Raw genomic sequence first — 21,330 nt, forward strand, 5'->3', positions numbered from 1 at the left:
CTGTACTGAAAGTCCTCCATCTTCAGAACTTCACTGCTGATGTGCACATTATTGGGATTGTATACAGGGTGAGGAAACCAAGGTGGACGTTTGTAATTTGATTGTACATTTGTAATTTGATTGCCTTAAATTGCCATTCTTTTGGAGTTACATTTAGTTAGAGGTGCATTTCCTCTAATCATGTGCTATAAATAAACATGTATTTTATAAAGAAAAATACTTTTGTCATCTCTTAACTCTTAAATCATTTTTACTTAAGTACTTTAGTTTACACCACTGAGGAGGGTGCGGCAGAGCATCTATCCCCTTCTCATGTAATGGGGTAAGGGCCATCCCAAGGACCCCGGAATGCACGGAAGGTTGCACTGTGGTAGTGGGGGAACAGGAAGTTCCCGGCAGGCGGGCACCATTCTTCACAATAAGGAAAGCGCCAGAACGGTGCAGTCAAGAAGATAACCTTTGTGTCCGTTTCAATTGACTACTACAGGTATGTAATAGCGCGTTTAAACTTTACAATATCACAAGAACATATCATTCCATGCTAGGTAACAAATCTATTAAGTTATTATCATGTTCGATGTGTAATTTTTGTGTCAAACCGAGTGAAGAACGTGGTAAACTATTTTACAAGTCACATAGCTAGAGACTTTGGGTTTGTCTGAGTGGATGTACAGTTTCCTCCAGGTAATTTCATAAAGAATCCTTTTTATTAGAGATTGTTGTTTGTTGCATGTTATTGGTTTTGTGTAAAATTAACAAGCTGGGAAAATGGCGGCGCCCGCTCGGTCTGTTACTGTAGTGTGAACGGGAAATACAATTGTTTTTTGATTGAAATAATACAATGAAGACGTGGTTGTTCAGGAAAATAGTAACAGTGCTGCCTAAAACAAACAGTGACCTTGTAATGTACTACATGGTTTTTGAGTCATTTTATGTGAATTTAGGAAATCTACTATAAAGTGCTCTTACGTTGTGTGTCTAATGTGAATGAATTAATCTTTTCAAATCACATTTTATTTGTCACATGCGCCGAATACAACAGGTGTAGACCTTAAAGTGAAATGCTTACTTACAAGCCCTTAACCAACAATGCAGTTTTAAGGAAATACCTTTAAAAAGTAATAGCTAAGAATAATTAAAGAGCAGCACTAAATAACAATAGCGGAGCAATATACAGGTGGTACAGAGTCAATGTGCGGGGGCACCGGTGTCGAGGTAATTATGTACATGTAGGTAGAGTTATTAAAGTGGCTATGCATAGATAAGAGTAGCAGCAGGGTGGGTGGGGGCAATCTAAATAATCTGGGTAGTCATTTGATTAGCTGTTCGGGAGTCTTATGGCTTGGGGGTAGAAGCTGTTTAGAAGCCTCTTGGACCTAGACTTGGCCCTCTGGTACCGCTTGCCGCCCGGTAGCAGAGAGAACAGTCTATGACTAGGGTGGCTGGAGTCTTGGATCATTTTATGGCCTTCCTCCGTCACTGCCTGGTATAGAGGTCCTGGATGGCAGGAAGCTTGGCCCCGGTGATGTACTGGGCCGTACATACTACCCTCAGAGGCCAAGCAGTTGCCATACCAGGCAGTGATGCAACCAGTCAGGATGCTCTAGATCAGGGGTGTCAAACATACGGCCCGCGGGCCGGAACCGGCCCCCAAGGAGGTTCGATCAGGCCCGCAGGATAATTTGAAAGTGGAAAAAATGCATAAAAGACATGGAATTAATATTTTTAATTCGCTGCAATTCATGGATTATCCGCTAAGGGGCGCACTCTTTCCATCAGAGTAGAAGACAAGCCGCATCACTGAGACAGACTGAAAACAGCAGACGGTATCAATGCGCCATCTGCTGCTTGTTACGACGTTGTTAATACCTTGGTCTCTACCTCTCCGCTACACCCTCATTAGCCAAAATGTCGTTATCCAAACGGAGAAAAGTAGATAAGGAGTGTAGAATTTTCAAAGAAAAATGGACCACGTCCTATTTATTTACAGAGATGCACGGAAAACCTTCGTGCTTGGTGTGTTTGCAACAAGTTTCGGTATTGAAGGAATATAATATTCGACGCCACTACGAGACTCATCACAGCGAAAAATATGACGGCTTGCAAGGACAACTGAGAAGAGATAAGATTAACGAATTGCTGGCGGGTCTGAGGAAACAGCAGTCAACTTTCATCCAGAGCCGAGAAGTCAGTGAAGCAGCGGTAAAAGCCAGCTACCTAATTGCTAGCGAAATAGCATTAGCATCGAAGCCGTATTCCGACGGTGACTTTGTTAAACGATGCATGATGAAGGCGGCTGAACTTGTATGTCCCGAGAAGCGACAAGCTTTTGCCAATATTAGCCTGACGAGGAATACTATAGCAGAGAGGATTTCGGAACTATCGGCAGATTTAGACAGTCAATTGAAACAGAGAGTCAAGTCATTTATTGCATTTTCCGTGGCAATTGACGAGAGCACTGACATCACAGACGTGGCCCAACTGGCCATATTTATTCGAGGAGTTGATGAGACATTGACTGTTACTGAAGAGTTTCTTGAGTTGGTGCCAATGATGGACACCACAACAGCCGAGGACATTTTCGGCTCTGTCGTTGCTGCATTGGACAGAGTTGGAGTGGACTGGTCCCGCGCTGTCAGCCTGGCTACAGACGGCGCGCCATCCATGGTCGGAAAGAAAGCAGGTGTCGCGACAAAGTTCAAAGACAAAGTACAAGCCCTTAATGGAGGAGATCGTTTCTGGACATTTCACTGTATTTTGCACCAGGAGGCATTGTGTTGCAAGTCGCTGAAAATGGACCACGTCATGGAGGTGGTTGTTCGCACTGTAAATTTCATCCGGTCCAGAGGTCTGAACCATCGTCAGTTTGACAAACTTCTCAGCGACAGCAACATTACCCACAGCCTGCCATACCACACTGAAGTGAGATGGTTAAGCCGAGGCGCTGTGCTGAGGCATTTCTTTGATCTACGAGAGGAAATCGGACAGTTCATGGAGAAAAAAGGAAAACCGGTGTTGGAATTACAATCTCAGGAATGGCTACGGGACCTTGCATTCTTGGTTGATATTACTGAACACTTGAACAATCTGAACAAAATGTTGCAAGGCCGCAAAAAAGTTGTCACACAGTTTTCTGACAACATACATGCATTTAAGTTGAAGCTGACTTTGTGGGAGATGCAAATGGCAACCCTGCTCATTTCCCCTGTCTGAGAGATGTGTGTGTGACCAGACCTGATGCGGACATGAAACGGTACAAAGACAAAATTGCAGGACTACTGCGGGAGTTTGAGAAACGTTTTCAGGTATTTGGTGAACTTGAGACAGAATTTTCAGTTTTTCGCTCACCTTTCACAGTTAAAGCTTCTGATCTGCCGGTCGAAATTCAGCTAGAGATAATTGATTTGCAGTGTGATGCAGATTTGAAGGGCAAATTTGCCTCTGTAGGTCTGGACAGATTTTATCAGTATCTACTACCAGGGTACCCCAAATTAACAGCCCTGGCTGCTAAAATTTTGTGCATGTTTGGGACAACCTACCTTTGTGAACAAATTTTCTCAGTGATGAATATCAATAAAACAAAAATGCGTTCAAGGCTCACAAACAAGCACTTAAATGACATTCTGAAAGTGACAGCTAGTCAGGACATGACACCTGGTGTTGATGCACTTGTACAGGCCAAAAGATGCCAAGTTTCAGGAACAAATACAAGTCCAGACTAGACTAACACCTTTAAAATGCTGCCTTAGATACTGTTTGCATTGAAAGAATACAGCTCTGTGAAGATGAATCCTTACTGTGGTGATTTAAAAAATTTGCACTTTAATGTTAGTCAGCAGCTTCAAAACAAAAGTTGTGTGATGGAATTCTACTGTTCATACAACTCCATAAATTTTCAGTATGTATTGTATGTGTATGTATGTTTCATGTATGAAGTTTACAGATTTACAGGACAGGCGAACACTTTCTTCATTACACATTTAAAATCACTCTCCTTAGTTTGTAAGGTGTACGCAGGGATTACATTTAGATTTTATATGCGTATGTGTAAGTGGTTTAAAAATTCCTTTCTTTAAAAGTCTCATTTAATCTTAAAGTGCATTACTATATTTTTCAGTACCAATTAAAGTTTTGTGCCTTTGTACAATCAGTGGGATCAGTTGCAATGCATATTTGTGAATGATAAAAGTAAATTGCACATTTGTCTAAGGAAATATGAGGTGTTTCATGAAATGTTTTGTAAAAGGATAGTTCATTAAATTTCAATATTTTCCTAATGTTCTTGTGCTTCTTTACACCAAAACAAAGGAAAGACATGATATTTTGGTTATTTATAGCAGAGTATGGTATAATTTTAATGGTCCGGCCCACTTGACATCTCCCTAGGCCGTATGTGGCCCACGATGCGAAATGAGTTTGACACCCCTGCTCTAGATGGTGGAGCTGTAGAACTTTTTGAGGATCTGAGGACCCATGCCAAATCTTTGCAGTCTCCTGAGGTGGAATAGGTTTTGTCGTGCCCTCTTCACAACTGTCTTGGTGTGCTTGGACTACGTTAGTTTTATGTGGACTCCAAGGAACTTGAAGCTCTCAACCTGCTCCACTACAGCCCCGGTGTAGTACGATTCGATCTTAGTCCTGATGTTAATCCTGTATTTGTTGTCAATGCTTAGCTACCTGATCTACTGAAATGAGATCAGTGCTTGATTTGGACAGGAGCTCACCGGAGCAGAGTACTTACATTTCTGCTGCTTGATCTCATGTTCCTCTTATAGAATATTAGCTCAAAAGTATTGTGTAGCTCCTGCCCCTAAATATAAACAGTACCGGCACCCAAAATGAGCACGGCACCTATTTCAGTCAATGTCATGCAATAAATTAGATAATTGAACAAGAAGAAATATAGTTTTGGGGAATAAAGTGCCTGATCTGTCAAGACTAACTTTTGTCTGTTTCTCTTTATTACTACAGGCCGACTCAGATTAAGTCTGAGGCTGGTAACATCAACAGTGAGGACAAACACAGCCTGCCTCTCTCCTTCTACACTGAGTTCAAACCTACAGTCACTGGGTACTGATTGTGACAGTGGAGCCCAGTTTGCACCGCAGGATCCAGAGATGGCATCAGTGAAGCTGGAAGACTGCAGTCAAACACTGGAGCTGAATGTCAACATTAAAGATGAAGAAGAGGAGGAGAAGATTGGGAAATCTGTTTCTTCTGGTAAGAGCAGGTTCTATCTAACTAAGTTTGTTATTTGTTCCAACTTCCCAGTGTGCATGAAAAGTTGCAGTAGAACTGTTTCAATGAGAAGGTAGATGTTAAATCATGCTTCTGAGGCTTGTATGGTTTGTCACCAGTATTGTCAGCATTTGTTTTATTCACAGGGCTATCTGGAGTGCTCAGTATTTTATTTATTGCACCTTTATTTAACCAGGTAGGCCAGTTGAGAACAAGTTCTCAATAACAACTGCGACCTGGCCAAGATAAAGCAAACCAGTGCGACACAAACAACAACACAGTTACACATGGAATAAACAAACGTACAGTCAATAACACAATAGAAAAGTCTATATACAGTGTGTGCAAATGAGGTAAGATAAGGGAGGCAAGGCAATAAATAGGCCCTGGTGGCGAAGTAATTACAATTTAGCACTGGCGTGGTAGATGTGCAAGTAGAGATACTGGGGTGCAAAGTAGCAAATAAATAAATAACAGTCTGGGGATGAGGTAGTTGGATGGGCTATATACAGATGGGCTATGTGCAGTGATCTGTGAGCTGCTCTGACAGCTGGTGCTTAAATTTAGTGAGGGAGATATGAGTCTCCAGCTTCAGTGATTTTTGTAATTCGTTCCAGTCATTGGTCGCCTTTCCTTCCAATTCTCTGCTTCCAGAGGAGGAATTGGCTTTGGTGGTGACCAGTGAAATATATCTGCTGGAGCACGTGCTACGGGTGGGTGCTGCTATGGTGACCAGTGTGCTGAAATAAGGCGGGGCTTTACCTAGCAAAGCCTTATAGATGACCTGGAGCCAGTGGGTTTGGCAACGAATATGAAGCGAGGGCCAGCCAACCAGAGCATACAGGTCGCAGTGTTGGGTAGTATATGAGGCTTTGGTGACAAAATGGATGGCACTGTGATAGACTGCATCCAATTTGCTGAGTAGAGTGTTGGAGGCTATTTTGTAAATGCCATCGCCGAAGTCAAGGATCGGTAGGATAGTCAGTTTTACAACAGTATGTTTGGCAGCATGAGTGAAGGAGGCTTTGTTGCGAAATAGAAAGCCGATTCTAGATTTAATTTTGGATTGGAGATGCTTAATGTGAGTCTGGAAGGAGATTTTACAGTCTAACCAGACACCTCGGTATTTGTAGTTGTCCACCTATTCTAAGTCAGAACCGCCCAGAGTAGTGATGCGAGACAGGCGGGCAGGTGAGGGCAGCGATCGGTTGAAGAGCATGCATTTAGTTTAACTTTCATTTAAGAGCAGTTGGGGGCCACGGAAGGAGAGTTGTATGGCATTGAAGCTCATCTGGAGTAAGTTAAGTGTCCAAAGAAGGGCCAGAAGTATAGAGAATGGTGTCGTCTGCGTACAGGTGGATCAGAGAATCACCAGCAGCAAGAGCGACATCATTGATGTATACAGAGAAAAGAGTCGGCCCGAGAATTGAACCCTGTGGCACCCCCATAGTCTGCCAGAGGTTCGGACAACAGGCCCTCCGATTTGACACACTGAACTCTGTCTGAGAAGTAGTTGGTGAACCAGGCGAGGCAGTCATTTGAGAAGCCAAGGCTGTTGAGTGTGCCGATAAGAATGTGGTGATTGACAGAGTCAAAAACCTTGGCCAGGTCAATGAATACGGCTGCACAGTATTGTCTCTTATCAATGGCGGATATGATATCATTTAGGACCTTGAGCGTGGCTGAGGTGACCATGACCAGCTCGGAAACCAGATTGCATAGCGGAGAAGGTACGGTGGGATTCCAAATGGTCGGTGATCTGTTTGTTAACTTGTTTTTCGAAGACCTTAGAAATGCAGGGTAGGATAGATATAGGTCTGTAACAGTTTGGGTCTAGCGTGTTTCCCCCTTTGAAGAGGGGGATGACCGCTGCAGCTTTCCAATCTTTGGGGATCTCAGACGATATGAAAGAGGTTGAACAGGCTAGTAATAGGGGTTGCAACAATTGTGGCGGATAATTTTAGAGAGGGTCCAGATTGTCTAGACCAGCTGATTTGTAGGGGCCCAGATTTTGCAGCTCTTTCAGAACATCAGCTATCTGGATTTGGGTGAAGGAGAAATGGGGGAGGCTTGGGCAAGTTGTTTTGGGGGGTGCACGGCTGTTGACCGGGGTAGGGGTAGCCAGGTGGTAGTAGATTTAAAGAAGTGAAGTAGACAAACTGCCAGTGTTTTAAAAGTTCTATGAGTGAAGAAAAAGCAGCCAACAAGTGCTCAGCATATGTGGGAACTCCTTCGAGACTTTTGGAAAAGCATTCCTCATAAAGCTGGTTGAGAGAATGCAAAGCTGTCATCAAGGCAAAGGGTGACTATTTGAAGAATCTCAAATATGAAATATATTTTGACCTAACACACTAACATTTTTAAAGTTACTACATGATTCCATATGTTATTTCATAGTTGTGATGTATTTACTATTGTTCTACAATGTAGAAAATAGTAAAAAATAAGGATAAACCCTTGAATGAGTAGGTGTTCTAAAACTATTGACCAGTAATGTAAGTATTCAGACCCTTTGCAATGAGACTTGACGTTGATTAAACATAATTTGGAAAGGCGGGACCTTATATAGACAGGTGTGTGCGTGTCAGAGCAAAATCCAAGCCATGAGGTCGAAGGAGTTGCCCGTAGAGCTCCATGAAAAGGATTATGTCAAGGCACAGATCTGGGGAAGGAAACAAACAAAAAAAAGTCCTCACATTTTCAATCAAAATAGATAAAGCGAAGTACGGAGTAAAGGGTCTGAATAGTTATGTAAGTGCGATATTACATTTTTTTTTTTTGTATCATTGTTCAAATTTTTCATTTAAGTTCATTTTAGAAGCACTTAAAATAAAGGCTGTGTTTCGTGTAGGCTAACCCTGGCGTGACGTTTTGATAACCGTGTAAATTTCTCTTGGACAAGGTGACTTTTATCAATATATTCAGCTGTATTTCTTCTCAGATTTGAAAACGCTAATTAGCATCTAAGTAGACATCATGCAAAACTACAAATCCCTGCAAGCTCCTGCATGTCATCTCTAGCTGACACCTTTGCTAACATGTATTGTGTCAATTTAAAACTTGCAGAAGACAGTTCACAGAATTGCCCATTTAAATAAATGTAACCTATTTATTCATTACTACATTTAGCTAACATTAGTTAACCCAGAGATCCTTACCTTGGTCTTGATTTGTCAGTCTTGTCTAGACCATCAGAATTTATAGTTGTTTATGATAGGCACATTAGCAGCTAATTACATGTAATTTTTGTGGGGGTAAATACAGGCAAGTATATTGATAAGTCATCTTGTCCTAGAGAGATTTACACAGTTATCAAATCGCCAGGGTAAGCCTACATGAAACGCATGAAAAATTATTAGAACTATTTTCCTGTTTGACTGCTAGGGTTTATGCATATTAGGATGTATACCATGGTACTCGATTGGTATGCAGCTACCCGAAGCTAGTGGGGTGTGGATGAGCTGAGACACGTGGTAAAATGGCAGAAAAAAGTGGAATGGGGGATTGCACAAGCCTTCTGGAAGATCTGATGGAGAAGATGGTGGACAAGGAAAAAAAGGATAAAAGTGGAATGTTTTGAGTTAATATGAAATGGAGGATCACACAACTTTTAGAAGAGCTACAGGAGGATTGTGAACGTGACGAGTGATGATGAATTAACTGCTGTGGCAGGTGCAGCGATGACCGCCGAGAATGAGCTGAGTGTAGAGGGAAGCAGTGTGGCGAGGAAGGAGCTGAGTGTAGAGAGAAGTTGAGTTGGTGAAGGTAACTTGGTGGTGATTTATTGTTTCTTCTCTGTCCAGAGGGAGTGAGCGTGATTAGGGACAAGAATTGACTTCAATTGCTCTGCGGAATTGAAAGGAGTTATAACGGGGTTAGGTTTAAGTGTTGAGGAGGAGGAGCAGTTGAAATGGAAGATTCCAGATGTCTGTGATGCCCGCCGTTTGGTGAGAGAAGACATCATCATGTGGAGTTTTGATGCAGAGTCTCTGTCAGAAAGGTGAAGGTAGGAAGTGTCAGTTATCCCGTGAATGCTTTTGTTCTGTAAATACTACAGTGTTTTAGGTGTCAGGTTTATGGGCCTGTTGAAGCACTGTGTAGGCATGAGATGCCTAGATGTGTGCAGGAGGGCATGAGATGAAGGAATGTGTGGTATCGGTGGAGAAAGTTCTGTGTTAGTTGTGGGTTAACCAATGGTGCTGGAGATATGAGGTGTCAGGTGAGAGAAAGGCAGATCGAGGTTGCCAGGGTTACAGTAGTACAGAAAGTGTAGTATGGTGAAGCAGTGAAGAGAGTGGTAGAGGAAGATGGGTACAGGGTGAGGGATCCTGAGAGGATTCCTGTGAGTAGGCAGAGACCAAGAGAGAGTGATGGGAAGAATGTGTGCTTCAGCAAGGTGGGCTTTTTAGCATTTATAGCTGTGGTTGTCAATTGTACTGCAGAAATTGACAACTTATTGCTCTCAAATTTGTGTACAAATTACTCCCTTGGTGGGCTTTTCTCCTTTGCCAAGATAATCCATCCACCTGACAGGTGTGGTGTATCAAGAAGCTTATTAAATGGCATGATCATCATTACACAGATGTACCTTGTGCTGGGGACAAGAGTAGCTGAGTAGGTGCTGCCTTGGCAGCAGCTAATGGGGATCCCTTAACAATACAAAAATGCCACTCTAAAATGTGCTGTTTTGTCACAACACAATGCCACACTCTCAAGTTTTGAGGGAGCATGCTATTGGCAAGCGGACTGCAGGAATTTCCACCAGAGCTGTTGCCAGATAACTTAATGTTAATTTCTCTACCTTATGCCGCCTCCAACGTTGTTTAAGAGAATTTGTCAGTATGCCCAACCAGCCTCACATCTGCAGACTGCCGTGTATGGCGTTGTGTGGTTTGCTGATGTCAATGTTGTGAGCAGTGCCCCTTGGTGGTATCAGGGTTATGATATGGGTAGGCATAAGCTACAGACAACCAACACAGTTGCATTTTAACGATGGCAATTTGAATGCACAGAGATCCCATGACAAGATCTTGAGGCCCATTGTCCTACCATTTATCCGCCGCCATCACCTCATGTTTCAGCATGACAACGCATAGCCCCATGTCACAAGGATCTGTACACAATTGAAAATGCTGAAAATGTCCCAGTTCTTCCATGGCCTGCATACTCACCAGACATGTCACCCTTTGAGCATGTTTTGGATGGTCTGGTACGACGTGTACGACAGCTTGTTCCAGTTCCCGCCAATATCCTGGAATTTTGCACAACCATTGAAGAGGAGTGGGACAACATTCCACAGACCACAATCAACATCAACGAATTCTATGCAAATGAAGTGTGTCCCGGGAATAGGCAGCAGCAGCTACCCACTTCTCCAGTGCTTAATTTGTAAATTGGGAGGTGCCGGAACCAAAAGTGAGCCCAAGAGGTGGTGACCTGGGGGGCTCTGAGGTACCAGAACACATTAAATTAAATACCTTTATAATAAAACCTGGAGTCTGGGGAAAAATGTGGACTTTTGTAAATGGATTTCATGCAGTTCTACATCATTTTAGATGACTGGAGACTTTTGAAGAATATTTTTCAATACCTCACAAATGACCAAAATGACAGGCTACTTTGACACTGACAAACTGAGAATCTGAGATCAATAAAAACGACCGTGTCTCTAATCCATCAATAGCCTAGGTCAGGTGTGAGGAGAAACACATTGTACAATATGAGGAGGAAGTTATAGTCCTAAAATAGCTTTCCAGTTTCACTGACTCCCCCAATGATGTGCAGCTCACTCACCGGCCAAAAGCTCCTCTCTCTTGCTTTACTTTGTAAAACATTGCTGTTTGCTCAATAGGCCTATCTGGAAGTTGATAACTTGGTAACATACATACAGACTAGTATTTTATTTTCAGCAGGATCCATTTGCTTTACAACCTGTGTTTTCCAGTGATTGTATTAGAAATATTGCTGAAGGCCTGTTTTGGCTGCATGCTGTTCACTGACAGATTTGCCACATGTTCCTGACTGTAGACATGTCTTGTGATTTGGCTACACACAATCCACAGCTGGGCTATTTTATTTAAATTAGTTATTGATCCTCTGTACCTAAATACTCCTGGTGTAGTATTGGGAATTATTTCATTTCTTTCTGAACAGACTGCAGTGCTGCAGCAACACACTTCCCACAGCTATTATTCTATTAGGAAAATTACTCTGCTTTTATTATGATTTTTACATTACAAACAGTGGAAATAATTTTTCGTGCCACGAGGTAGGCTACCTGATCCTGGCAAATGGGTTCCAGAAAAAAAGACTACAAAACTGAGAGGTGCCTCCGGATCCGGCTCAAATTAAGCACCGCCCTGCTCATATAGGGCCATCCCAAGGATCCCTGAATGCATGGACGGTTGTGCCAAAGATTTTATAACTAAACCAAGATGGACCACAGATGGTCGTTTACAATGGGAACAGATGAGTAAGTGGGCAATACCAAGCACGAGCTAGTGAGATCCTATTGGCGTGTTCTAGCACATATCTGCAAATTTCTGGTAGGAAACGCGTCTGTGACGCGTATGTGCAATAACTCAATTCGACTTTGCGTTCCTTCTAAACATTGCAATTTCTTATTATTTTTTTACTTTTGCAAAGGGTGAAGTCTACAAAACGTAGTCCACTCTGTTCATAACAGATTTTAGTTCTGGGAACAGAAAACTGTATTAAGATCAGATATTTCATAGATTACAACATTTGCAGAATGTCGGACAAAATCCATCTCGTTCCATCTTCTCCCACTACCGGCCAGTGGGCTTCCTCTCACTACCATATTTGGTAGTGAGTGGAAACGCTAAGCGGATGCTTCACATTTATACATCTGGTGAAATATCTGTCTCATTGTTCTACCTGTGGCTGCACTGTGGTAGTGGGGGAACAGGAAGTTCTAGACAGGCAGACACCATTCTTCAGAATAAAGATGCTGTACAGTCTGTTTCTGTATTACTGCAGGTATGTAATAGCTTTTCTGTCACACAGTGAACGTGATAACTATTTGACAAAGTCCCATAGCTAGAAACTTTGGGTTTGTCTGAATGGATCTAAATTTTGTCAAGGTAATTTAATAATCAATTTATTTGAGATTTCGGATTTCATTTAGGATGTTATTGGTTTTGTGTAAAATTCACGACCTGGTTAAATGGCGGCGCCGACTCTGTCTGCGTCAAAGGACTTCAGTGCGGGTGCATCAGAGAGACAATTTCACGGTCTCACAAACAGTAACCTCGTACTTTATGGTTTTGTGCATTTATGTGAATTGGTGAAATCTACTATAAGTTAAGCGCACTTAAGTTGTGCACCCTAATTTAAAGCGTCTACTTTGTCTAATTTGGATGGAGTCATGTTTTGTTGTCAATGCTTAGCTACCAGATCTATTGAAATGAGATCAGTGCTTGACTTGGACAGGAGCTCACCAGAGCTGAGTACCGGCACCTCAAATGTCTACTGTTTGAGCTCATGTTTCTCTTATAGAATATTAGTTCAACAGTATTGTGGAGCTCCTGCACCTAAATATAAACAGTACTGGCACCTATTTCAGTCCAAGTCATGTGGTGAATTAGATAATTGAACAAAAAGAAGTATAATCTATTTTTAGAGAATAAAGTAAGTTCTGGAACTGTCAAGACAATAACTTGTCTGTTTCTCTTTGTTACTACAGGCCGACTTAGATTAAGTCTGAGTCCGGTGACATCAACAGTGAGGACAGACCCAGCCTGCCTCTCTCCTTCCACACTGAGTCCAAACCTACAGTTACTGGGTACTGATTGTGATAGTGGAGCCCAGTTTGCACTGGAGGATCCAGAGATGGCATCAGTGAAGCTGGAAGACTGCAGTCAAACACTGGAGCTGAATGTCAATATTAAAGATGAAGAGGAGGAGAAGATTGGGGAATCTGTTTCTCATGGTAAGCACAGGTTCTGTCTAAGTGTGTTGTTCGTTCCAACTTCCCACTGTGCATGAAAAGTTGCTGTAGAACTGTTTCATGATGAACTGTTTCAATGAGAAGGTAGCTGTTATTTCATGCTACTGACACTTGCATGGTTTGACACCAGTATTGCCAGCATTTGTTTTATTCACTGGGCTATCTGGAGTCTTCAGAGAGTAGACTAAAGAAGTGAAGTAGACAAGCTGCCAATGTTTTTACATTTCTATGAAATGAGTCTGTGTAGTTACTAACCCTTGTGACAGGGAGTAGAGGATGACACGCGCCTTTTTAGCTTTCAACTCTTACCCACTTTTAGAGTAGTTGTATTCCCCTGTATTGTACAGCCTACTGATATGAATACATATGTCACCCAGTACAGCCAGGTTCCAAGGTTCCTGCTTTCGGAGTTTTTCATAGCCACTGTGATTTTAGGCTGGATTTCTGTAAAGCACTTTGTGACAACTGCTGATGTAAAAAGGGTTTTGTAAAATAAATTTGATTGACATGCACAGTACCAGTCAAAAGTTTGGACACCTACTCATTCAAGCCTTTTTCTTTCTTTCTACATTGTAGAATAATAGTGAAGACCTCAAAACTATGAAATAACACATGGAATCATGTAGTAACCAAAAGTGTTAAACAAATCCGAATATATTTGAGATTCATCAAAGTAGCCACCCTTTGCCTTGATGACAGTTTTGCCAACTTTTTGCATTCTCTCAACCAGCTTCATGAGGTAGTCACCTGGAATGCATTTCAATTAACAGGTGTGCCTTAAGTTAATTTGTGGAATATCTTTCCTTAATGCGTTTGAGCCAATCAGTTATGTTGTGACAAGGTAGGGGTGGTATACAGAAGATGGCCCTATTTGGTAAAAGACCAAGTCCATATTATAGCAAGAACAGCTCAAATAAGCAAAGAGAAACGACAGTCCATTACTTTAAGACAGTCAGTCAATTTCAAGAACTTTGACAGTTTCTTCAAGTGCAGTCGCAAAAACCATCAAGCGCTATCATGAAACTGGCTTTCATGAGGATCGCCACAGGAAAGGAAGACCCAGAGTTACCTCTGCTGCAGGGGATAAGTTCATTAGAGTTACCAGCTTCAGAAATTGCAGTTCAAATAAATGCTTCAGAGTTCAAGTAACAGACACATCAACTGTTCAGAGGAGACTCTGAATCAGGTCTTCATGGTCGGATTGCTGTAAAGAACCCACTACTAAAGCACACCAATAAGAAGAGACTTGCTTGGGCCAAGAAACACGAGCAATGGACATTAGACCTATGGAAATCTGTCCTTTGGTCTGATGAGTCCAAATTTCAGATTTTTGCTTTTAACCGCCGTGTCTTTGTGAGACGCAGAGTAGGTGACCGGATGATCTCTGCATGTGTATTTCCTACCATACCTACCAAAGCATGGAGGAAGTGTGATGTTGTGGCACCAGCAAAGCACCGTCTGATTTATTTAGAATTCAAGGCACACATAACCAGCATGGCTACCACAGCATTCTGCAGCGATACGCCATTCCATCTGGTTTGGGCTTAGTGGGACTCATTTGTTTTTCAACAAGACAATGACCCAACACACCTCCAGGCTGTGTAAGGGCTATTTGACTGAGAAGGAGAGTGATGGAGTTCTGCATCAGATGACCTGGCCTCCTCAATCACCAGACCTTAACCCAATTGAGATGGTTTGGGATGAGTTGGATCGCAGAGTGAAGGAAAGCAGCCAACAATTGCTCAGCATATGTGTGAACTTCAAGACTTTTGGAAAAGCATTCCAGGTGAAGCTGGTTGGGAGAATGCCAAGTGTGCAAAGTTGTCAAGGCAAAATTCAAGATATTTTGATTTGTTTAACACTTTTTGGTTACATGATTCCATGTGTTATTTCATAGTTTTAATGTCTTCACTATTATTATTCAATGTAGAAAATAGTAAAAATAAAGAAAAACCCTTGAATGAGTAGGTGTGTCCAAACTTTTGACTAGTACTGTATATTATACCAACTGACTGGTTCTTCTGATGTTCACACAGGAGACCATGTTGAGACATTCTCTACATCCAGAGAGCAACAGCAGGAAGATCACAGAGCTAAGAGGTCTCACCAATGCCCACATTGTGAGGAGATTTTCCCAATTCTATCAAAGTTAAAAATACACCTAAAAATACACACAGGAAAGAATATGTATTTTTGCACTGACTGTGGGAAGAAGTTCACAACATCAAAGGCTATGACAGTTCATCAGAGAGTACACACAGGAGAGAAGCCTTACTCTTGCTCTGACTGTGGAAATAGTTTTTCTCGACTGGGCGACCTAAAAATACACGAACGTATACATTCAGGAGAGAAGCCTTACTCCTGCTCTAATTGTGTAAAATGCTTCACAACATCAGGCAAGCTAAAAGTTCATCAGAGAACACACACAGGAGAGAAGCCATACTCCTGCTCTGACTGTAGGGCGAGTTTCTCTCAATTGAGCCACCTAAAACAGCATGAACGTATACACACAGGAGAGAAGCCTTACTCCTGCTCTGACTGTAGGAATAGTTTCTCTCAATCGAGCCACCTAAAACAACATGAACGTATACACACAGGAGAGAAGTCTTACTCCTGCTCTGACTGTGGAAAGTGCTTCATAACATCATCTGAGCTTAAAGTTCATCAGAGAACACACACAGGAGAGAAGCCTTACTTCTGCTCTGACTGTAGGGTGAGTTTCTCTCAACTGGGAAACTTAAAACAACATGAACGTATACACACAGGAGAGAAGCCTTACTCCTGTTCTGACTGTGGGGCGAATTTCTCTCAACCGTGCAACCTAAAAAATCATGAACGTATACACACAGGAGAGAAGCCTTATTCCTGCTCTGACTGTAGAAAGAGTTTCTCTCAAATGGGCCACTTAAAAAGACACCAAAGTATACATAAAGGAGAGTGGCCTTAATAGTGCTGACTGTGCAAAATGTTTTAAATCATCAGCTGAGCTAAACGGTCATCAGAGATCACACACAGGAGAGAAGCCTTTCTTCTGCTCTTAATGTGGCAAGAGCTTCTCCCGATTTGGGCAATGTAAAAACACACCAATGGCTACACACTTGAGAGAAGCCTCATCCTTTCTTTCAAACCAGCTGAGATTAGTCACCACTTAATTCTCATCTCATAAAATAATTGGCAACGTTGAATTGGATCAAATGAAGAAAGTGTAGAACACTCTATTGTAATCCTATAGTTTCTCACTGTGAGAGAACAATGCAGAGGACAGGGGGCGTTATAGAATGTTACCCTCTCTTTACTGATCAGTGTGCATCTTGTCAGTTTTGCTGTGTTCTTTTTAGCTTCTACTGTTTTTCTTCACATTTTCAAACAGCCATTTAAATTTTCCAACTGAGCTATACATGTGGGTGAGGTTTTTTTCTCGCCTGAGTAGCCTTGTTTCACTGCCAAAAATACAATTAAACCATCTAGTGTTCAGCAAAATAACAACACAATGTCAAATACAGGTAGCCTAGTCAAATAATTTACATCCAATCACGTTAACCGTTACTCTCTTGCGGGAATTCCACTAACGGTCCGTATGTAGCCAAACGTAGCTGCGTCTCATTCCTTTTGCTCAAATTGATTAATGGTTAAAAAAAAGTAAGGCCCGCGTCCATGTTGACACATGGTAGTACTACTACCAGCAGTACTACACCTGCACCTGTCGATTACACAACTCGTGTCAGCTTCCACGAGCACATCAATGCTAGCATCAGTACTTCTACATGTTTTGTTAGCCCAGCTTGCATGGACACTGACAGTTGTGAATCTGATGCAGCCAAAGAGCTACTGCCCCTTTATCGGGGAAAGCACTGAATAACAGACAGGGATGTTGGACCATCGAAGAGGTGCACATATGATGAACTACATTGATTTGGGGTTCACTTCTATTGGGAATAATGACTGTCCTCAGCCACAGTGTGTTTATATCTCACAACTCAATGAAACCTTCACTCTTAAGCAGACATTTAGAAAAAAACATGCCAATTTGAAAAATAAGTCACAGGAGTTTGAGCGAGAATTAAGACGACTTTCGAGTAGTAGGACATGTATAAAAACAACAGATACCATTAATAAGAAGGGGCTAGAAACGTCTTATACGGTGAGCTACCGAGTGGCTAGGACAGGCAAACACCATACTATTGTGGGGGACTTCATTCTTCCTGCTTCCGCAGATATGTCTGGGGGAAAATGCCCCAAAAATTATAGTTTCACGATGCATCAGTGACATGCAGGAGATGTTTTGAAACAATTACTGCTTCGCATACAAGCCAGTGAATTATATGCGTTACAGCCGGATGAGTCAACAGACGTGGCGTGCATGGCACAATTCCTTGTATATGTCCATTACGTTTTTTGGGGGGTCAATTAAGGAAGACGTCCTCTTCTGGAAACCAGGACAACAGGAGATTATATTTTTAAAGTACTGGACAGCTTTGTGACATCAAATGGACTTTGGTGGTCAAGATGTGTTGGTATCTGTACTGATGGCGCGAAAGCCATGATAGGGAGACATCGTGAAGTGGTAACGCGCGTACAAGTAGTTGCTCCCGACGCTACTTGGGTACACTGCAGCATCCACCGAGGGGCTCTTGCTGCCAAGAGAATGCCTGACAGCTTGAAAGATGTTTTGGACACTACAGTGAAAATGGTTAACTTTGTTAAAGCAGGGCCCCTGAACTCTCGTGCATTTTCTGCACTATGCAGTGATATGGGCAGTGACCATGTAACGCTTTTACAACATACAGAAGTGCGCTGGTTATCAAGGGGCAATGTATTGACATAATTTTCACTTGTCTGACCGCTTGCATGATGAGTTCCTCACACGACTGGCCTATCTGGGTGATGTTTTTTCTCGGCTGAATGATCTGAATCTAGGATTACAGGGACTCTCCGCAGCTATATTCAATATGATGGACAAAATTGAGGCTATGATTAAGAAGTTGGAGCTCTTCTCTGTCTGCATTAACAAGGACAACACACAGGTCTTTCCATCGTATGATTTTTTTTTTTTTGTGAGCAAAAACTCAAGCTTACGGACAAATGTCAAATGTGATCTTGCGAAGCACCTGAGTGGGTTGGGTGTGCAATTTACACATGTACTTTTCTGAAACGGATGACACAAACAGCTGCATTCATTATCCTTTTCATGCCCTGCCTCCAGCCCACTTACCAATATCTGATCAAGAGAGCCTCATCAAAATTGCAACAAGAAACAAACAAGTTCTGTGAAAATGGAATTTAATCAGAAGCCACTACCAGATTTCTGGATTGGGCTGCGCTCAGAGTATCCTGCCTTGGCAAATTGCGCTGTTAAGACACTGATGCCCTTTGCAACCACGTACCTATGTGAGAGTGGATTCTCGGCCCTCACTAGCATAACAACTAAATACAGGTACAGACTGTGTGTGGGAAATGATTTGAGACTCTCTCCAATACAACCCAACATTGCAGAGTTATGTGCATCCTGTCAAGCACACCCTTCTCATTAACCCGTGGTGATTTATTCACAATTTTCAATGAACAAGTAAGGTTTTATATGTAAGATGGTTAAATAAAGAGCAAAATGTATTATTATTTGTGCCCTGGTCCTATAAGAGCTCTTTGTCACTTCCCATGAGCCGGGTTGTGACGACAACTCACAATAATTTCTTATGTTTAATAAATGTATAGTGTGTGTGTGGCTTACAATATTTGAGAGTGCGCTGACCCTGGTGCTAGAGGGGGTACGCAGCTGGAGGTTGAATGTTTGAAGGGGTACGGGACTATAAACATTTTGGGATCCACTGGTCTAGATAGTCCCGGTTTCTCCTGTGTCATGCTGATGGGGAGACCAGGGTATGGAGAAAACCATGAGTACATGCATCCATGCCGTGTGTCAGCATTGCGGGCTGGTGGTGATGGTGCGGGGTGAGTTTTCAGGGCACACATTGGGCCCCTTGATAAAAGTGGAGCAACGTTTTAATGCCACAGGATGTCTAAACATCATTGCCAATCAGGTGCGTCCCTTTATGGCAGCAATGTATCCAGCTGCAAATTTATGTTTTCAGCAGGATTATGCCCCATGACACAAGGTTTGTCCAGTAATTGTTCCACGAACATACGTGAATTCAGTTTACTGCAGTGGCCTGTCGAGTCACCAGATCTCAATCCAATTGTGCATCTGGGAGGAGATGGAAGGAGCTATTCGGAGTAGAAATCCACTCCCAGCCAACCCGACACAACTGTGGGAAGCATTGGAGTCATCATGGCCCAGCATCCCTGTGGGTTTCTTTCCACACCAGGTGGAGTCCATGGCCTGACGAATTGAGGCTGTTCTGAGGACAAAGGGAATAGCAACTCAATATTAGGAAGGTGTTCCTAATGTTTTGTACACTCAGTGCAAAAGGAAAGTGTTCAGACCCCTGGACTTTTTCCACATTTTGTTACGTTACAGCCTTACATTTTATTATTGTAACAGTCCTGACCTGTTTTATGTTGTTTTTTATGTGTTTATGGTCAGGGCATGTTTTTGGGTGGGCAGTCTATGTTATCTGTTTCTATGTTGGTTGTGGTTGCCTGGTATGGCTCTTAATTAGAGGCAGGTGTTTTGCGTTCTCCTCTAATTAAGAGTCATATTTAGGTAGGGTGTTCTCACTGTTTGTTTGTGGGTGATTGTCTCCTGTGTCGTGTCGATGTATGTACCATACGGGACTGTTTGGCTGTTCGTTTTCGTTTCGATGTCGTCTGTTTCCTGTCCGTGAGTTTACGTGTAGTTATGTAAGTTTATGTTCAGGTTTCGTCAACGTCGTTTTCTTGTTTTGTAAATTTGAAAGTGTTTTGTGTTTCGTGTTGCCATCGTCGTATTTAAAATAAAAGATGGCTTATTTCCCTGAAGCTGCATTTTGGTCTGAAGATCCTTCTCTCCTCACCTCGTCCGAGGATGAGGAGAGAGACAGCCCTTACAATTATATTTAAATTTTAAATAATCCTAAATCTACACACACACCCATAATGACAAATCGAAAACATTTTTATTGTTGTTGCAAATAATAAATAAGTATTCATACCCTTTGCTATGAGACTCGTAATTGTTCTCTGGTGCGTCCTGTTTCCATTAAGTATCCTTGTGATGTTTCAACAACTTGATTGGAGTCCACTTGTTAAATTCAATTCCAACAGGCACACACCTGTCTATATAAGGTCTGATAGTTGACAGTGCATGTCAAAGCATGGTGGCAGCATCATGCTGTGGGTATGTTTTTCAACGGCAGGGACTGGGAGACTAGTCAGGGTCAAGGGAAAGTTGAACGGAGCAAAGTACAGAGAGATCCTTGATGAAAACCTGCTCCCGAGTGCTCAGGACCTCAGACTGGGGCGAAGGTTCAACTTCCAACAGGACAACAACCCTAAGCACAAAGCTAAGATGATGTTTGCAAAAATTCAAAAAAACTGTTTTTGCGTTGTAATTTTGGGGTATTGTGTGTAGATTGATGAGGGAAAAAAATATTTACTAGATTTTAGAATAATGCTGTAATGTAACAAAATGTGGAAAAAGTCAAGTGGTTTCAATACTTTTTGAATGGACTGTATATGAAGGATATATGTAATAATTGAAATGGACTGTATCAGATAATTGAATGGACTGTATCAGATAAAGATAAGGATATATGTAATAATTGAAATGGACTGTATCAGATAAAGATAAGGATATATGTAATAATTGAAATGGACTGTATCAGATAATTGAATGGACTGTATCAGATAAAGATGATGTGGTGATCAGTTTTCAGCATTAGTTTCGGTGGATTATTTTTATATTACCAAACACGTTTTGTTTAATGATTAACAGGCTATTAATTGACTAGTGTTTATTAAATTGTTTTTTAATGCAAGATTCATTGTTTTAGTCATTGATTAATTTATTTTAATAACTGTTGAAGTTAATTGATATGTTTGTACATTAATTTGTTCTGGGCAACATCTTCTCTTATGTATAGTTTTAAATTAAACAAACTGTTTTAAATGATATGGTGTCTATATATGAACCAAATTTGATCCTATTCACATTCTCACAAACAAATGGCCTACACTGTGTACATACA

At 41.8% G+C, this 21,330-nt stretch overlaps 2 protein-coding genes across 2 annotated transcripts in view; both read left to right on the top strand.

Moving 5' to 3' along the window:
- The window catches only part of LOC129860172 (zinc finger protein 883-like), a 483,924-nt gene that overhangs the window by 292,665 nt on the left and 169,929 nt on the right, over positions 1-21,330 (top strand). The window lies entirely within an intron of this gene.
- Positions 265-20,294, top strand: LOC129860188 (zinc finger protein 501-like). Its single transcript, XM_055930569.1, has 4 exons — positions 265-487; positions 4,972-5,220; positions 12,944-13,189; positions 15,244-20,294. The coding sequence occupies exons 2-4, from the start codon at positions 5,118-5,120 to the stop codon at positions 16,152-16,154; spliced, it is 1,260 nt and encodes a 419-aa protein (XP_055786544.1). The 5' UTR covers positions 265-487; positions 4,972-5,117; the 3' UTR covers positions 16,155-20,294.

The sequence above is a fragment of the Salvelinus fontinalis genome, chromosome 7, assembly GCF_029448725.1.
Source record: "Salvelinus fontinalis isolate EN_2023a chromosome 7, ASM2944872v1, whole genome shotgun sequence".
In the NCBI taxonomy this organism is placed as follows: Eukaryota; Metazoa; Chordata; class Actinopteri; order Salmoniformes; family Salmonidae; genus Salvelinus; species Salvelinus fontinalis.

What these genes read in the sequence shown, in the direction of transcription:
- LOC129860188 (XM_055930569.1), top strand. Translation starts at nt 5,118, where the DNA reads ATGGCATCAGTGAAGCTGGAAGACTGCAGTCAAACACTGGAGCTGAAT. An exon ending in TGGGAAATCTGTTTCTTCTG is followed by an intron (nt 5,221 to 12,943) that starts GTAAGAGCAGGT and finishes TTGTTACTACAG; the next exon opens with GCCGACTTAGATTAAGTCTG. An exon ending in TGGGGAATCTGTTTCTCATG is followed by an intron (nt 13,190 to 15,243) that starts GTAAGCACAGGT and finishes ATGTTCACACAG; the next exon opens with GAGACCATGTTGAGACATTC.